The 18550-nt window shown below is 57.3% G+C and overlaps 1 protein-coding gene across 9 annotated transcripts in view; it reads right to left on the minus strand.

Moving 5' to 3' along the window:
- The window catches only part of SLC38A10 (solute carrier family 38 member 10), a 51173-nt gene continuing 32623 nt past the window's right edge, over window positions 1-18550 (minus strand). For 6 of the 9 annotated variants that reach the window (XM_019661907.1, XM_019661912.1, XM_019661914.1 and 3 more), the window contains 7 exons: window positions 10866-11043; window positions 6365-6532; window positions 5594-6037; window positions 4895-4993; window positions 3643-3666; window positions 1675-1836; window positions 1-1442 (listed from right to left, as the gene is read on the minus strand). In XM_019661907.1, the coding sequence (XP_019517452.1) occupies window positions 463-1442; window positions 1675-1836; window positions 3643-3666; window positions 4895-4993; window positions 5594-6037; window positions 6365-6532; window positions 10866-11043 (2055 nt within the window). In that variant the 3' untranslated portion in view covers window positions 1-462. The remainder of the gene's footprint in view (window positions 1443-1674; window positions 1837-3642; window positions 3667-4894; window positions 4994-5593; window positions 6038-6364; window positions 6533-10865; window positions 11044-18550) is intronic. The other 3 variants (XM_019661908.1, XM_019661916.1, XM_019661910.1) reach the window with 3 other exon arrangements.

Below are 18550 nucleotides of genomic sequence, written 5' to 3' on the forward strand. Positions count from 1 at the left end.
TAAAGGCAGGGTGTTTACTGAGGTTTTCTGCGCCACTCGGAGCATGAGCTATCTCAATACAACTCGGAGTAACTGGGAATCCGAGGCTGGGGCTGCTCTCGGTGGCCCACGTGCTGGGACGAGTTGCGTGGGGGCACCTACCCTCACAAATCCCGTTCCCACAGCTGCACAGGACCCACCTGTCTCAGAACACAGAGGTGGCGGTCACAGAACTCAAGCCCGTAGCGATGCCACATCTCCTTAGAGTTTCAGCAGGCGGCACAGGAGCTCAGTCACCTGCTCAGTTCAGAGGCACATCTGTGACGGCAAAGACCGTTGGAAGACACTTGCAGTGAGAACTTCCAGACTTCCACTCGAGTGTCACGTCCGGAATTCAGCGCCCTCTGTACTCCAGACTGGCAGCCTGGGCATTGCTGCGTGAGACAAGCTGCCCAGGAGCATGGTGGCCACTTGCAGGCGCGCTCAGGCCTCCTCCTGGGCCCCGGGCAACTGTTTGATCTGGCGGCCATGGACCACTCGCAAAGCGCCTCCCGCGGCCTGGCGGAGCTGGGTGTCCAGGGCGCTGCGGAGGTCGTTGACCTGCATGCCAGGCATAGGGTGGAAGCTGATAATGACCCCATCATCGGGGACCGGCCCCCCATCTGCACGAGGAGCCACGTCCCGCCGTCTCCTCCGGAGATCAGAGTCAGCCTGGACTTTCAGGTCTCGGTTGGGTTTGGCATTGTCCGGCTTCTGAGCCTCAGGGACGGCCTGCTGGGGCCTGAGCTCAGGCTCTTGGACAACGGCGTCCTGCCCGGGAGCAGGCACATGGTCCCCACCCAGGCGGTCTCCACCAAGGACATCCTTTCCCGCCTCTGGGTGACCTTCCTGCGCCCCAGCAGAGACGGCTGGGTGTTCGCGCTGATGTGCCACCACCTGGGCCCGAGGGACTGCCCCTCCCGACCTGCTGGACGGGCCTGCAGGACCCCGGGCGGGGCTCACTTCCTGGGACTTGTCTGCCCCCACACCCAGGTCGCCTGCCACCTCCTTTCTGGATTTCTGCTGCTCGTGGGAGCCTTCTCCATTATTGCCCTGACTCTGCCCCGGGGAGTCCCCAACATCAGGCTTCTCTGGACTCGCAGGTGCCCCAGCGAGGTGTGGCTCGGGGACCCGTTCCTGCACGCCAGCCACCTTGGGCACAGCACGCTGCCGGCCTTCCATCGGCTCGGCCTGGGCTGCCCGGGGCTCCGGGTCCACACCACCGGGAGGACCGGCTGGGGCCCCGCCTGCGGCCTCCTCTGGAGAGTGCTGGCGATGCCCCTGGGGCAGAACGGGGGGCTGCCGGGGAGCTCCGAGCTCAGGTTCCAGAGGCTGCAGGGGGGGATGCGGCACCGTCCCCGCATCATGGGTGTCCTGCTCCTTACTCCTGGGCGCGGCCACCCCTGGCTCGGGCTGCATGTCCACTGCAAAGGAAGACACAGGTTTAGCCTTAGAAACAAGCCGAAGCCCCCGATGCTGGGACTGAAAGGAACCAACTTGACAGGGAGTAAGAAATCTGCTCACAACGTGAACGTGCACAGCACGACTCCGAGGCCACGGGGCCAGCTGCAGGGATGCCAGGAGACGCTGGCATTCGTGATGAGCGACGCCCTTGCCGGCCCCCCACCCACCACCCCGCCTGCCCCTGCGACTTGCCGTCCTCGCCGGCTGGCCGCTGCTGGTGCATCTCCTTATGTTGTTCCTCGATCACTGCCAGCAGCTTCTGCTGTTGGTCCAGGAGGCGCTTCTGCTGCTCCTGCTGCTCCTGGATCACCTGCAGCAGCACGGCATGCTCCAGCATCTCCGCCCGGCCGGCCTCTGTGTGGGGACACGCGGTCAGAGCCTGCGCCGGGCCCAGGTCGCCCCAAGGCCAGGCAGTGAGGCACTCAGGCCTCTGCAGCGGTGCCAGTGACCGTTCTCTCCGCCTCCCTCTCACACAGGCTTGTGGCATAGACACCCCGGTGCAGCCCAGGTGCCCTCACTGGCTCACGGTCGCTGCCGGAGTGGCACCAATGTGACCTGGGCCGGGTGACAAGCTAGAAGGGATCCTGAAGGAGAACACAGGCACCTACAGATGGCTCTTGCAAGGTGAGAATTCTGAAAACAAACCGCCGTCTTTCCAGCAGAGACAAGAGCTGGGACCTCCGCGGGGCTGAGACCACCAACACACAGCGGGTCCCCACACACTGCCCCCCCAGGACACAGCTGCAGGCCCCACACGCAAGGAGCTTGGCAGCGAGGCGAAGGGAAGGCCCATGCAGCGGGTGTGGGGAGGAAGCAAGGCTCTGTCACAGCCCCACACAGAACATGGCCCCAGGGGAGGCCCCGAGGCTACACACCAGCACCAGCAGCGGCCTCAGCCCACAAACGCTTTAGCAAGGGGCCCGCTGCTCCCCCTGGTTCACGTAGCATTTACAACACAAGTGTCTTTAAACAGGAAGCTTTGAAAGATGCTGTGACTGGTCAGGGATGTTGGGTGTGAAAGTTCACATCAGAAGGAGAGATGTTTGCAAGTGGTGACAGCGACAGCCCAGCAAGGGCCCCGTCTGCTGGGCACAAGGACCATCCATGATCTGTGACCTGTCATAACAGTGGTGGGTCCGCCTTCCCCCAGGGACGGCAGTGGGTCACCACCCTGGAGGCCAGTGCATGGATGTTCAGATGGGTGGGCCATGGAGGACTTGCTAGTGAGGCAGCCATGGGAGGACGGGCCACGTGGAGGAGTGGGCCCCTCAGCCAGTCCAGCTGCAGCCCCTTGCTCCCCACCAGGCACCCATCCAGACACCCCAAGGTCATCAGGACACCTGCCTGAGCAAAGCCATGTTCGTGCATGGGTTCCGGACTCTGCACGCCCCCTTTACACATGGGAAGCCACAGTGCTGTCCGCATGGGCTTTCAGACCAGCCACCTTGGCCGTGGGCCATCCTGTCACCCTGGGTGCCATGGCTCATGACCATGTAATGGTTGATGGCACAAGGACGGCCCCACATGCTGCCAACACTGCTTGTTCCCAGGCGGGTTCCAGAGGAACCAGTCCCCCCGCCTCACTGGCTCCTCGGAGGGCCAGCCCTGCACCGACACTGGGGTGGGGGGAGGGACGTGACGCCATGTCCAGCCGGAAGTGACACATGGAACAGCTATGAGACAGAGCGGAGGTGACAAGCTGTGCCCACAGCCAGACCACTCGTGTAGCCCACCAGGACCACAGGGGCCAGCCTCACAGATGGGATGACAGCCGCCAGATGCTAATATACATGCAGAATATATTAACATCAGGCCATGCACACGCAGAAGTTACATGTGGTCCCCGCCCCATCTCTCAGGTGGGGCCTCAAGCGGCCAGCGCTTCCGGACTGCTCTCCATGACAGTGGAGCCACCACAGGCCTAAGAGGGTCCAGGGCATTTGTAAAAGAAGGCAGCAAATCGGGGCATTGGGGACCCCAACTGAGGGCTGTGGCCCAACCCAGGGGTGGGGGTGGACCGTGTGTGCCGGTCCCTGGGCTGTGCCACACGCACCCCGTGCAAGGCCGTATGGGACGCATGCCCGCGTCAGCTTTGTCCTTGCATCTCTGAATCCTCCACAAACACACCTTTTATTGTGACACACGCCTCTCGATTCATACCTGCTACTATCTTTTTGATTTCAGCTGTTCATCCCATTGAGAGGCGTACGGAAGAAAAGCAGAATAGGAAACCGTGAAAATTCTCTTTTCAGAAAAAAAGAAGTCAAAGAATCAAACAGGTTTGGTAACAGATTCTAACGATTGGAACCAAGCAACAGGGAGGCTAAAACCAGAGACAAAGTAACGTGTGTGCCATCCTAAAGCAGCTCCTGAGCTCGGGAGACCCCGTGTCCTTGCAGGCCCTGCCGTCCAGGACCCGGGAGCTAGAAGGCACAAGTGGCGTCCCTGTGCCGGGTGCTCCGTCGGGCTGTCCCCACAGGCCCACTGGGAGGCAGGCAGCTCGGGGGCAGCGAGGCCTGTCTCGTGACCCCACCCAAGACAGCTCCAGCTCAATTTACAAACACAGGATGCACAGGGGACCATGCAGGGATCTGGGGCCACTCGGTGCTGCCACCAAATGCAGTGACACTACTGGGGGCTCAGCCTGCATGGGGATGTGACACAGAAGGCTGTGGGTCATCAAAGAAATCAGACGGGTAATCGTAGGCCAGCCAGGCAGCTGCCACCACCTCCACCTCAGAGGCAAAACCTAACTGGTGGGGACATTGTGAGGTGTCAAAAGCCAACCACTGGAATCACCCCAAAATGAGCAGAAGGTCTGGAGGAGGATTCGCGGCAAGTCTCACTCCCTGGAGAGAAAAGCAGGAGGAGCTTGTTTCCGGATAGGTGATGGGTCTTCCACGCAGGGGACACAACTGTCCCCTGTCCCACCCCCTCCAGCTAAGGGGACAGGCAGACAAGGGACTGGAGCCACTGCCGGGGGTGGGATGCTGCGACAGAGTGGAAACAGCCACTGGCCCTCGAACTGGGTCACGGGAAGAGACACCCTCAAATAAGCCAGTCCTGGTGCACTAACGCCCCCACATCTGCTGGTTGTAACATCACCGGGTTAGAAGTGAAGTGCTAGGAAGTGAAAGACAAACGGTACTGGAGTCCCGTGACAGAGCGACAGGTCCTTTCAGGGATATAAAAGGGCTTTTAGGGAGGAACCAGAGGAAATCCAGGAAGCCCTTTAAGATCTTTCCCTCAGTAGGAAATGGGACACCGGAGGCTGGGGGCCTTGAAAAGGACCCGAGGTGGCACCTGTGGCCCTCTGCCACTCCTCCGGGTATGGAGGAGGGGGCAGATGTCCCAGGGTGCCAGGGGCAACGGATTGGGGGGATAGTTGACGGGGGTGCAGCCAAGCCCTTACCCTCCAGCTTGCTGCCGGCACGGTCTCCACCCTCTCCCTCCACGTTCCTCAGTCCTCTGGGCTCTGCCTGCTGCGCGGCCCCGGGGCCTGGTTTCCCACCTGCACACACAGGGAAGACCAGGTTCGCAAAAAACTCGGAAGGAAGGAGGCGGCACAGAAGAGGGTAGAGGGACAAAAGGAGGTGGCAGATGTTTCCTAAGCTCACCCTCCACTTTGCCCCTCCTCCCCTGTCAGCACAGTTTATATTCAACCTGATGATTACCAGGGAAGTAATAAAAAATATTTAACCATCTCATAGATGGTGGCAGTGAGCCAGGGCTAACCACCCTCACCAATTAGCATACGAGAGCCCTCCTGACCAGCTCTTAGCTGGCACTTGGCAACGCGGTACCTGTCAGGCGCTGGGCGCACCGTTCCCTTTCCCCCACTGTGTGCACCCAGACACGGGAGCAGCGCAGCACCTGACATTTAGTGGTCTGGCAAACAACTGTGTGACAGATATCAGAATAGCTGTCAAGCCACCAGACTCTTGGTTTTCCCCAACAGCTGCTGAAGGGGCTGCTCCATTTACATGCTAATCTTGGAGATGAGGAAACGCCGGGCAGAAGAAGGCCAATCCGTTCCTGCCCTAGCCCAGCCTCTCCCACGCCCCCCAGTGGAGGGTCCTCTCCAGGGATGGGCGACTTTGCTGACACCCACCAGGCTCCTTCTCCGCTGGTTTGCCCACGGCCCCCACGTGGCCTGGCAACGGGACACCGGCTGCTCTCTCCCCTGCACCTGCCCCCAGGGCGTCCAGCCCCTCAGGGAGCACTGCCTGGGGCCCTGGACGCAGACCCCTATCGCCAGGCTCCAGATCTGCGGGCTCCACAGCCAGCTGCCCATTTCCTTCCGGAACCTTCTGAGGGTCTTCAGGAAGACCACCCGCTGCCTCCAGGGCCTGGTCCTGGTCAGGTCTCTCTCTCTCGGAATCTGGCAGAGGTGGCACCACCTGACCCTTGCCCGCCTCAGCCTTTTCATCCACGTGTTTGGACGAACGTTCGTTCTCCTCTGGTCCTTCTTGGTCTTGACCTTCGTCCACCACCACCTTGTCATGAGGGACGGGGGGTTCATGGCGGTGGGCCTCGCCCATAGGTACCGCCACACCTGGCAAGAGACGGAGGACGTGTTAGAGAACAGGCAGGGGAGGATGACTGTGAGCTGAATTCTAGTGCCCGATGGTGTGACAGGCCAGCGAGTGCCACCTCTCACAGATCTGACTACTGTCTAGCTGAGGACTGATACCATTTCTAGAAAATTACAAGACAGGCAGCTGCAAACCAGCTGCTTTGGCCAGGGACATGCCTATCTGAATCGAAGGATGAAGGATGCAGAAAGGGCAAGGCTGGGGAGGAGAGACCCACGGCCCTGGGATCCCCTCCCGACGGACGCCGGCACCTTTCCCACCCTCGGCCCTCGCGCCAGCCACACCACCTTGGCCTGGACGGTCCAGCTGCACCTCCTCCCGCCTCTCCTTGGTGTCTTCCCTCTGGGGGACGTCCACGGGGCCCTTAATCTGGGCCTGCTCCATCTCCTCCTTCTCATGCGGCCGCTTCGGCTTGTCCCGGTCGTCCTCGGCCACGCCCACCACTGGATTCTGGCCTGTAAGCACAGCACAGCTAATTGAGCAGCGTTTCCACATGGCTACACCACCAATCAGCACAGAACCGGGCGGTTTTCCCTCGATTGGAATCACATTTCCCAGTCGAATGGCAGAGCCTAAGCAGTTCTTTCTTTCCTGTTCAAATCATTAGCAGCTAAGCTGCATAGGAAACTGTCACTTTTCATGTGTATTCATAACAAAAATGTCAAAATGAAATTTACACCTAATTGGGTGCTGAGCACCACTCCATGGAACAATGGCCGTTACCACCAGATGGCAGCACGAACCCACTGTTTGATGTGGGCTGGGGGCTGCTGGCCAGGGGACAACACCCTGCCAAGCTCAACCCCTCCCTGCAGGCTCAGGGCCAGGAAGGGGAAGGGCTTAAAGAAAATGCCGGTAGGAGGTGGCTGGCAATCCCGCTGACTTCTCACTGTGGATGGTGAAAATCAGTATTGAAAGGAATATGAGCAAAGGGCACCATCTACATACAGCGCTGTCTGGCACCTCCCACGGCGCCTCGCGCCTGACCCCGTACAAGCACGCTCACGGTAGGGCCTTAGGAGGGGCGCTCAAAGATGGCCCACAGAACTGGGCCAAAATGGAGACTTTCTGGAAACTATCTCAAAAAAACAACAACCAGACACTTTCTACATGTTAGGCAAATGTGGCAAAAACCAAAGAACTAGCTGGGGGAGAAAAGACTAAAAAAGTCATTTCATCCCAGAGGCAAGACGCAACTTCTGTCCCCATCTTGGGACTCGAGTTGCCCAGAAAGGGGGAGATTGAAGTGCTCAGTGGGCAGCAGTGCTGGTTCAAATAAGCATGTGGCTGTCGCGCCAGCAGGTAAAAATGTCCTGGTCTCCGCCACACAATTATCCCCTCACCGAGGCCCCTGTGCTCCAACAAGAACCACCGTAAATCAGGGGTCTCCGTCGAGCAGATTACGAAGAAAGGGGCTGGAAGGGAATGGACAGATGTGACAAAACAAAGAAAGTAAGTCTCTGTTCTGTCACGGGACCAAGTTGCCTCTGAGCAGTCATTTCTCATCAGGGAACAAAATTAGTCCATCATGGGCATGAAGGACCAGCTGAGGCGAGCTCCGGGCCGTCTGCCAGGCCGGGGAGTGACCACGGTGGACACGGAGTCGCCCAGGAAGTTGAGCCATCTGCAAGGGGCATAGGGCTTCCCAGCGAGGACCAGAGGGCTCGGGCCCCACCCGCCTGCAGCATTCTCAGGCCTGGATTCCCCACTCCACAGCTGTCCGCGGGCAGTGGCCACGGCGTTTTCTAAAGCGGAACCAGGCTCTTCATCAGGGAGTTGGCCGGCAACGCCTCTTGGCCGCAGTAAAACTAACATAAAACTTCAAATGAGTAACTGAAAACAGCCTACGCTCCCCCGGCTGGGCTTCCGAAGGGACGTGACCGCGTGTTTCGCAAAGACAGGAAATCGCCCTGTGTGGTTGGCGGCGGCGCTACTGGCTAGCAAACAGGGCAATGACAGTGTGGATGGAACAGCTGGGGAGCTAGGGGCTCTGGTGCCCCACTTTCTCCTGGGAGGAAAGCAGCCTGTGGGGCTCAGGAGCGGTCAGCAGAGGGCGCCCCGCACAGGCTCAAAATCCCACAGCTTCCAAAGGTCAGCACCAGCCTGCTTCACTGGTCCTCAAAGTCGCTGGCCCAGATCACCGGTCCTCAAGGTCGCTGGTCCTCAAGGTCGCTGGCCCGTCTTACAAAGCCAGGCCCTGCCACGGGGTGACACCCTGACACCTGGTCCTGCCTTCCCTCCAGAGTGCCAGCCTCTGTGGCATGAGAAGGGGTGGCTCATTAGGGGCTTGTTTTTAAACCCCCCTTCTCTTGACTTAGTGGCAAAGGGACCCCGACTCTATTTGCTCATCTTTTGAATGTGGAGGACTCCCAAAGACTCCTCAGACCCTGATGCCCCACGGGTGGCCACTGAGGCATCGATCTGTTCCCTCACGGTCCTCCTGCAAGCATCACATCCTCCCACGGGCAGCAGGTGGGCGGGTGTGCCATTCAGCAAGGGACCAGGTCACGCGGAGCTGGCACACAGGAGGCAGTGCTCCTCCCCGCCCCCGAGAGGTGCTTCCGAGTCTAGCTGGATCCTTCCAGGCCAGCGTGGTCATCCTGGAAAGCGCCAGTGCAATGAGCTTGCTGCCGTACATGTCCCGACACAAGGGCAGAAAAACGACAGAATCGCAGGGGCGTTGGGGACGTGTGACGCAGACAACGGCTGTTAAAGCCCCTCTCAGCAGGCGCAGAGGAAGCTGTGGCACCAAGTGCTCCCAGACCTGGGGAGAGAGGCGGACGTGGAGCTGTGTCGCCCTCACAGGCATGCTGGCATCTGTCACAGGAGTTGGGATGCTTTCCTGCCTGTGCATGGGCAGCCGGTGCCGGCACACGGGCATCTGCTTGGGACAGATTATGGTGGAGCAGAGGGCGAGGCGGTGAGGCCACTCAGGTCTGTGGTCACCCTCTGCCACCTGTGTCCACACGTGTGGACGTGCGGCCACCTACAGGCCTTCCTCCCGTCCACAGTACTGCAGGCTGGTCCGCTGTCCAGCTAGGCACCCAGAGGTCCCTGGCCCTTCCTCCTTTCCCACCGAGCAGAAGAATGGCAGTGTCCCCCCCACTGCAGGAAGGGGACGAGTCACACAGGGGCGTGGGCCAAGGCTGCTGCCCAACACTGCGTAATGGGGTGCGGGCGTTGGGAGAGAAAGGGAGCCGAGCTACAAGCCTGCCAGCCACCTAGGGTGCTACCAACCATGAGGTGGGGGCCTGCTCGCCTTTTCTAAACGTGTGGCCGCCTCGTTCCCCCACCCCCACCCCACTCCTCGTGGTCCCCACACCAGGGAGCGCCCCAGACTCTGTGCTCACCACCCAGAGCTCTAGGCCATGCATGCTAGTCACATGTGTCCCCAGGAAGGGAGGACTCCCACTGTCAGCCCCAGGGCCAGTGCAGGGCTGAAGGAAAGTTGGTACTGTTTTGAATGTGACATCAAAGAGCCCCGCTGGCACACCGATGGCAGTCCGACAGGGTGCCCAGCACAGGCCCCACAGGCCCCAGTCCGCTTCAGCGAGGCCGCCCACCCATCAACTATGGGGGAGGCCAGGCGAGAACCACGAACGCGCTAAACACACACGGCATGTGGTTCCGCGGGGCCATGTGTTTTGTTACAGCTCGTGGAGCAAATGGAAACCAGATGTGGCCGCGCGGCTCCAGGTGAGCCAGCGCCCGCCTCCGTGACAGGACACAGCTGCTCGGCCATGGGACAGGCAGCCCTGTCCGCGCTGACTCATGCCAAGAAAGCCGCCACCGGGCGGGCCCACAGCTGAGATGAGGCCAAGGCGAGGGAAACTGTGCCTGAGCCCAGCTCTGCCGGGGCATCCCCAACACACAGAGCCGACACACCGGTGGCAAGGGACCCAGTGAGGTGCCAACAGGGTGGGTGCACGATGGCCACCTCCCTCTTCATGTGGACTTCTCCATCCAAACGACCAAGTCCGATCCTGCAGCTCTGAGCACTCGGGCTGTTTCCTTGGTGTGTCCTCCGTCCCCAGGGGTCTTCTCCACAGGACGCCCGCAAAGGGGGATCTTCTCTCCAGGCCTGCCAGCCCAAGGAGGCAAGACAGAGCATGCCCAGCTCCTCCAAGGTCAGACAGCCCTGGGACAGACTGCTCCCCGGCAGGCAGGGGCATGTACAGGGTGCTGACACCACAGGTGCGCTCCAAGCACAGGGAGTGAAGCCGGAATGCAGCAGCAACGTGTCCAAGGGCCTCTGCCTGCACCCAGGCACGCTCGCCTCCCAGGCCAGCTCTTCCGCGACCTTCTCTTTTGTCCCTCATGGCCGTGGGGGACCTCACCGCGCTGGGGCCGCAGCACCGGGGGCCTGCGAGGCGGCCTCAGCCGTGGGAGGGGATGGGAGTGGGTGTCATCACCACCAACAGACAGGCTGACCAGTAACAGGCCATGAGCAGGGCACCCACCAGAGGAGTGGCACTGACTGTCCGGGCGAGGCGGCTGAAATTTACATCCTCATAACAAAACAAACCAACGTGCGTGACACCCACACAGTTACTTACCTATCCGTGCACTGAGTGGGGCCGTGGGGGTTTCAGCCCTGCTGTCCCTGTCTGCCGTCTGTCCCCTGCACGTGGGTGGATGTCCCCCGCCCCACTCCATCACCCAAACAGGATGGAGGCAGCTGGACATGTGAGACAGCCTAGAAAGTGCCAGCTTTGTTCCCACGGCCCCAAGGTGTCGCTACTAGGGCACGCCCAGGAGGGCGCAGGAGCTGGGGGGCCGAGTGTGTACCTGAGAGCCGCGTACCTGGAGGCCGGGCCACCTTCGCCTTCATCTCGCCCTGAGCCTCTCCAGGCCGGCCGCCGGGGGCCCCCTTTGCCAAGTCCAAGTCCACAGGAGTCTCCTCACTCACGGACAGCGTGGTGTGTGTGCTGACCACCAGGATGCCCAGGCCAACCCAGAGCACCACCTGGATAAGACAAAGACCCCAAGGGAAAAAGGAGTCACCAAGTCCCCAGGCCCCCACCCTTCCAGGGAGGGAGGCCTGAGGGCCCAAAGCCACCTCCACCTCGTGAGCATAGCAGGAGGGGCCAGGGGCACAATCACGGAGGACTGCCTGCAGCCAATCACACTGACCGCCAGGAGACAGTGGTCCCTGACTGCTCAAGTCTGATGACCGAGTCATCAGCCAAACCTGCTGCAGCCGCATCAGCAATGGGGTAGGGCAGCGTGAGAGTTGCCCCAAGAGAGAAAAAGCATGTGTATGACACAGAGGTGCCAGCTGCCTGAGACCCAAGCCTACTGATCACACCTCTCAGAGAGCCTGGCGACCGGACCCCCCTGTACCCATGGCTGCAGAGACTGGTTTGACGGCTTCGCCCGGAGATGCAAGAATCTCAAGGCACCTGCCCAGCTGGAAAGGGGGCCCTCATGCATGGCACCACTTCAGCCAGTGGCCATGTGAGGGCCCAGACCACAGGTCCCCGGTCCCTCAAAGCCCAGGTATGAACAACCTGCTCCTAACGTCACCCAGTGGGCAGGACATGCCCAGAGCTGTGGGGCGCAGACCGGGAGATAGCATGGAGGTGGCAGCTTCTCGCCCCTCCTGAGCTGGGGTGTCCAGCGGTGCTGCCCTGGAGGCAGTACTGATGGTCAGAGGTCCCCTCCCTGTCCTGTCCCTCCCGTGAAGGACCTGCCGTTGACCATAAATGCTGCCTCAGTAACTAAGCACAGCAAACCCCACCCCCGCAACTGTCTCCTCCGGCATTTGCACTGTCTGCAGTACGGTGAGCACAGGCTGGGCCAGCACTCTCTGGGTTAACGAGGCTGCCTCAGCAGTGGGCGCTGCCACTTCTGCCCTGCCCACCTGGCCCACCGGCTCTTCCCAGGCAGCAGTGACTCCTGGTCCCACAAAATGCTGGCCACGGTGCGGGAGGCCCAGTCACGGTTCCCGTGGACTGGCAGGGCCCCTCTGGCAGTGACTACCAGCAGGCCACCATCGCTGCCAACAGAGCTGCCCGAGGGGCACATGGGGATGCTGTCGGATCTGTGCTCTGAGGTGCAAGCAGCATCTGCAGACGCTATGACCATGGCGCTCAGGATCTAGCTAGACCCCTGACCCGCCCCAGTCATTTTCTTAAAAGTATGTGGATGCTACCCAGCCGTGTGCCCAGAGATCAGCGTATACATCTTCTTACCAGGAAGGCAAGATTCGTGCAGCAGTGATGGTGTCTAGAAGGTGACCAGAGTAGTTTTTTAAAATTAAGGAAGAAACCTTGAACACTTCGCATTTCTGATTTCTCCGGCCAACGGCAGAAACGACCTCACTGAGAAGCAATGAAAGCATTCATCTCCTGACTTGGATCCTGCAACGCCCACAGGACAAGTGCAGGACCTGAGTGACAGTCCTTAGAAACTCAGTGGGATAAAGAGTGACACTGCCCAATATCCCCAGCCGGTCAGGAAGGAAGCAGCTCCCAGTGACACAGAGGACAGTGCCCAGGAGGGAATCCTACGAGCCTGGTGGCAGCAAAACCCCATCCACCTCCAGGCTTGTTCAGGTCCCTAAGCTGGTTTTAACATGGAGAAACAGTTGGTCATTTTGTGTCGGGTCATTTTACAGGACACCAACGAACATCTCTGTGGGAGACTCAGAAGCCACAGGCAATGTCTCACCCACAACTTTGAACAACTTTGAATGATCTGTATCAATGCTCAGCTTTCTCAGCTTAAAGAAAAAAAATTGCATGCAGAATAAAAAACATGAACTCTGTCAACACTGGGGGCCAGCAAGCTTCCGAAAAAGACGCAAGACAGCGTCAACTTCACGGCAATTTACAAAAAAGGGCCTGCAGGAAGCCAGAAAGTTCCAGAAAATGACCCAGCTCCACCCAGTCTGCGTGGGAACGTGTTAGGAGGCGAGAATCCGCAGAGCCAGGGCAGGAACACTCCAGGTGGGCGGGCATTTGGAAAAGGCACAGGTCCCCCGAGGCAGCCTGGACAACTAGGCACTGACCACAGGCCCGATACCCCGGGTCCTGCCCTGCCAGAGATCAGGGAGGCTGGCTGCTGACCACATGCAAACAGGGACGCTCCCTGGTTCTCCCAAAGTCCCGAATAAGGAAGAGACGCTGTTTCCAGAGGAGGGGCCTGCCGGGCACAGGGGCTGCCGCAGCCTCAAGAGAGGAAGAGGGTGGCTGTGCCCCAGATGGTGTCACCTCAGGAGCCCGAGTACAGCCCTTCAGTACCCGCCTTCCAGACAAGCCTGCAAGTCCAAAGTGTGGCTCGGAAACAGGGCCAGCATCTGAAATCACAGAGCCCTGCCGCCTTCCTACTGCATGTGACCATGAGGGACAGGCAAATACATGCCCAGGCGTGGCCTGGGGCACCCCAGCACTTCCCCGCAGCCTCCATACCCAGGGGTTCCCGACTCAACACCAGAGAAAAGCACCTGGAGGTGGGGAGAATATGCCCCAATTCTCTAGGCAGCCCCTTCAGCGCCTCTAGCTCCCCCTGCTGGCTTCTGGGATGCAGCATGTCAATTCCAGACGGGGACCCTAAGCACCTCCACCTGTCAGGACTGGGGGACACTCTGCTCTCTCTGATTTTCAAGATAAAGAGTGAACCGCATGATGGCAGATAAGAGCCAATGGTGTGTTCACAGTTCTTGCTTATTCTTCTGAAGACGTTTTTCAGAACATCCGATGCCCCCCTTTTCTGGCCCTTCTCAGTGCGTGGCCAGGAACCAGTGCCCGGCGGGCGGGCAGCAGCCTAAGGCCTTCTGTGGAGCAGCCGGATGACCCGGACAGGAGGCCACAGCCCAAGCAGGTGCCTCAGGCCCCAGGACTGTGCGTGGCAAACGGCAGCCACATTTCTGAGTGTGTTTCCCAGAAGACTCGTGTTCCTCAAACATTAAAGCAACACATTCGGAAATAAAACACAGCAGCACATACACACAGTACGCCACGGTAAGACGGATCATTCCAGACTGCTCATGATGTACCGCGCCAGCACCCTAAGTAGGGGGAGAGCCTTTCCCGCCTTCTCCACACATGGTCAAAAAGTAGTTAATATGACTCAACGTGCTTTCTAGATTTTAAAACCACAGGCATGATAGTGAAACAGGCATGATAGGTGCTTCGTTAACTCAAGTCTGTGTTCATGTCCACGTACGTGTGCGAGCATAAGTGTGCACACTCATGTCCACATACATGTGTGCCTGTCAACACTCGTGTCCACATACATGTGCAGGCATGTGAGTGTGCACACTCATGTTCAGGTACGTGTGCAGCTGTGTGAAGGTGCACACTCATGTCTATACACCGAGCCAAAGCCAGAATCAGGATCAACAGGTAACACTAGACACTGCCCTAACAGAGTCAGGAAGATGACGAGCTGGCCCCCCACGCCACCAGTGCACGGCCAGGGGTGCCAATGATACTCCCACAAGAGAGAAGGGAAAGTCGTAACAACTGGAAAGGAGGAGGTGCAATCAAGAGACCCCCCCGTAAGAGTTCAGGAAGGTAATGGAGTAAAAACTTAACAGAGGACAGTCTACAGCTTCCCTGTATAGAAACAACCACCAGTTAGAAAACCCAGGAGAAGAAGAGACCCCAGGAGCACAGGCGGGGGCAGCAGGCGCGCAGTGGCCCAGGGACGGAGGCCCCGTGAGTGGCCGAAGCCACGCTGACAGGGCACAGGGAGGCCCGAGTCCACACTGTAGGTCAGCCAGAGTATGAAGGTGCTGATTTTCTTAATTAACCCACAGCTTCAGTGAATTCCAAATAGATCAAAACACAAAAAGCTGGAGTCATTTTTGTTAAAGTCCAATCGGCTGACTTGGAACATTCATATGGAAAATAAACAAGCACGAAGAACCAGAAACATTATTAACAAAAGCAAAAAGAGGGATTAGAATTAAAACGTCTCAGAGCAACGCGTCGCAGGACAGGGGGAACTGTCACAGGCTGCGGTAATGAAAACTGTGCAAGACCGCGTGACTGGACAGGCCAGCCCGCAAATTAGAACAAGTCCCAAACCAGGCCCCAAAACGGATAAGAATGTAACGTATGGAGAGGTGACATTCACACCGGTGATGGGTTAACAGGGTGTGACAACTAGGGAGCCAGCTAGAAACAGACTGGGCATGACCAGTGTTTCTTCTTTCTTTTTTAAATTGGGGAATTGGGAGAGGGGAACAGTGTTGGGGAATTGGGGGAAGGGACCAGCCAAGTTGTTGTCCTTCAGTCTTCATTGTGGAGGGCGCCAGTCGCCATCTGGCTTCCCGTCGGCAGCTCGTGGCCTCTAAGCTCAAGGTGCTGTGTTACAATCTTAGTTGTGGGTGGGCGTAGAGACCATCCCATGTTGGAGTCGAACCAGCAGCCTTATTAAGAGCGCACGCTCTATCCACTGAGCCATCCGGGCAGCAGCTCAACTCAAGGTACCGAGTTCAGTCTTAGTTGTGGGCGGGCATAGCCCACCATTGAACAGGCAGTCTTGCTGTTAGGAGCACATGCTCTATCCACTGAGCCATCCTGCCACCTGTTGGCAGCTCAGCGGCAGCTCAGCCCGGGCGCAGCGTCACTGGCCCATGTGAGAATCGAACTGGCGACCCTGTTGCTCAGAGCTCGCGCTCTTAAGCTGACTTTTAACCAACTGAGCACTCGGCCAGCCCCTACCACTGTGTTTCTTACACCAGAGTAAAATGCAGATGGATCAAAGATTTAAATGAGAAAATGAAGTCATGCAAGTAGTAGAAATGAGGGAAGAATTTTTTAAATACTGAAGTGGCAGTGTCTAACTCTGACTTTTCTCCCCTAAAAAGTCTGGCGGACTAAAACACTGAGACTTGACAAACTGGGAAAAACGTTTGCAACTTGGCAGGCAACGTGCTAATCCCCTCATACTATGAGGGGTTCCTGAAACTAAGACGTGCCTGCTTCTGGCTGTGGCACAAGCGCTGGCAACACAGCTCTGCCCATTTCAAACTCCTATGCGAGCTGAATAAAAAAGTGAAAATCACCCGACTAAAAACACTACTGGGCCTCTGAGCCATGAGGGGTGAGATCCCAAGACCAGCGGGAAGCACGGAGGCACCGCGGTCAGGGCGGGGTTCCCGAATGAAGGGTGAGGGCTCCCTGGCAGCCACGACGTGACGGGCTCTGCTCCTGGACAAGAGACAGGCGCCCTCATCCTGTGTGCAGCGCTCCCCCAAGGCACGTGCCAGCTGCCAGCCACAGCGAGACACAGAGAGCAGCTGCCAAGAGTACAGACGCTCAGCAGAGACTTGAGCTATCTGAGGGGGACGGCATTTAGCTGAGACCCTGGCTGGGCTGCACCCAGGAGTGAAGGCAAACCAGAAACAGGCTGCCTCAGGTGGAAACAGGCCTCTGTCTGCTAGAGGGAAGACAATGCCACGCAGAACCCCAGTGTCTCACACACGACATCCACAAGCTACCAGGCAAGCCAGGAGGCAGGGCCAAGTGACAGGAAACCAAGAAACCACAAAGGATCGGTATAAATAAATACTATCTGAAACAATAATGTGTTGTGGAGTTTAAAATATATGTAAAATTAAAGTACATACAAACAGTAGCACCAAAGGCCAGAGGAGGGTCCATGGACTTAAAATATCGTGGGGACCTTGCTTTGTCCGGGAAGTGGCAAATAACTAATTTACTGTCAACTCTAATAAGCCAAGGATTCAAATTAAACCGCCTTGTATAACTGCCCAAGAACAGAAATGTACTACCCCAGCTAACAGAGGAATAAAGGATAAATACTTAAAATGCTTGATCTATCCAAAAGGTAGCAAGAAAGAAAAAAATGGGAAAAAAAGAACAGATGGGACAAATAAAAAACAAAGAGTGAGACGGAAGCTTTAATCCCCCCAAAATCAGTAATTACATCAACTGTAAATAGTTTTAAATACTCCTATTAACAGGCTGGGTACAAACAAAACAAAAGCCGACTACATGCTATTATAAGAGACACACTTTAAATAGAGAGGCATAGCGAGATCAAAAGTAAAAGGATGAAAAAAGCCATACAGTGCAAATACAAACCCCAAACAAAGCTGGGTTAGCTGGGTATCAGACAAGACTGACTTTAAGGAGAGAAGCCTTTCCAAAGATAAAAAGGGACATTTCACAAGAGAAAGAGCCAGTTTAACAAGATACAGCCATCTTAAACTTGTATGTTCCTAATAACACAGCTCCAAAATAAAAGGCAAGAATAGCAGAAATAAACAAATCTACAATTACACTGGGAATTAGCATTCCTTTCTTGAATTGATAAACAAAAAGATTGAAAAGTCAGTGAGAATACATAAAGTCTGAACATGGTAGTTGGTGACTGGACCTAACCGTGTAGAGGACACTGCTCCCAATGACTACAGACGCCACCAGGATGGGCCACAGGCTAGGCCACAAAGCCAGTCTCAACGGATGCCAAAGGACCGAAATTCTTCCACGTGTGTCCTCCACCCACACAGGACAATGCTCGCAGACTATAAAAAAGATTACAAGGACATCCCCAAAGTTATAGAAATTTAAAGCAGCCATGAGTGGACGGAGAAGCGACAATGCCGGGAGCTGAGTGACAATGTTGTGTCCAATCTGCAGGGTGGGGCGGCCCAGCAGGAGGCCAGCGGGCTGCTGTCCAGGAAGCTGACAAGCCAACCCTACAGCTGAGTCAGAAATGCAAGGGCCAACGACGGAAAGCCAAGGCGGAGGACTTCCACTGCCTGACAGCAAGGCTTGTACGGTCACAGCCACCGGGACAGGGCAGCACTGGCCCAAGGAGGGACTGACTGTCACACCTGCACAGGGGACTGGTGACAGTGGTGCTGCTGCAGGGCAGTGAGGAAAGGAGGGAGCTGACCAGCCAAGGCCTCCTGGAGGACAGGACCCTCACCCCACCTCACACTAGTCAACTCCAGGCAGAGCACCGATCCAGATGGGAACAAGGAAATGAACACCTCTACGATGTGGCACAGGAGGCTATCTCCAGGGCCTGGGGATAAGCAAAGTCGTACATAAAAAGAACCCAGCGAAAGGAAAAGACCAAAACGCTGCATGACACTAAAATTAGGAACATCTGTTGATCAAAAGGTGTCTTTAAGGAAGTGAAAAGGCAGCCAAGAGAGAGAGAAAAACATTTGCAATATACATTTCTGAAAAAACACTTGTATCTAGAATCTTAAAAACTTCTACAAATCATAAGAAATAGACAACCCAATAGATTAAAAATGGGTAAGACGATGGGCCGGCCGAGTGGCGCGATGGTTAAAAACTCGCTTGGGATGCCAGAGGGCCTCGGTTCGGATCCAACATGAGGGTCAGTGACACTGCCCTCTACAGCTAAGATGCTGAACAACAGCTCAACCTGGAGCTGGGCTGCCGTGAGTCGCTGGCGACAGCGTAGGCTGCAGTCCCTGTGGCAGTGAGTTGCCATGGGCTACCGTATGTAGCCAGCAG

This window comes from Hipposideros armiger, unplaced genomic scaffold (genome assembly GCF_001890085.2).
Source record: "Hipposideros armiger isolate ML-2016 unplaced genomic scaffold, ASM189008v1 scaffold_362, whole genome shotgun sequence".
Classification (NCBI taxonomy): domain Eukaryota; kingdom Metazoa; phylum Chordata; class Mammalia; order Chiroptera; family Hipposideridae; genus Hipposideros; species Hipposideros armiger.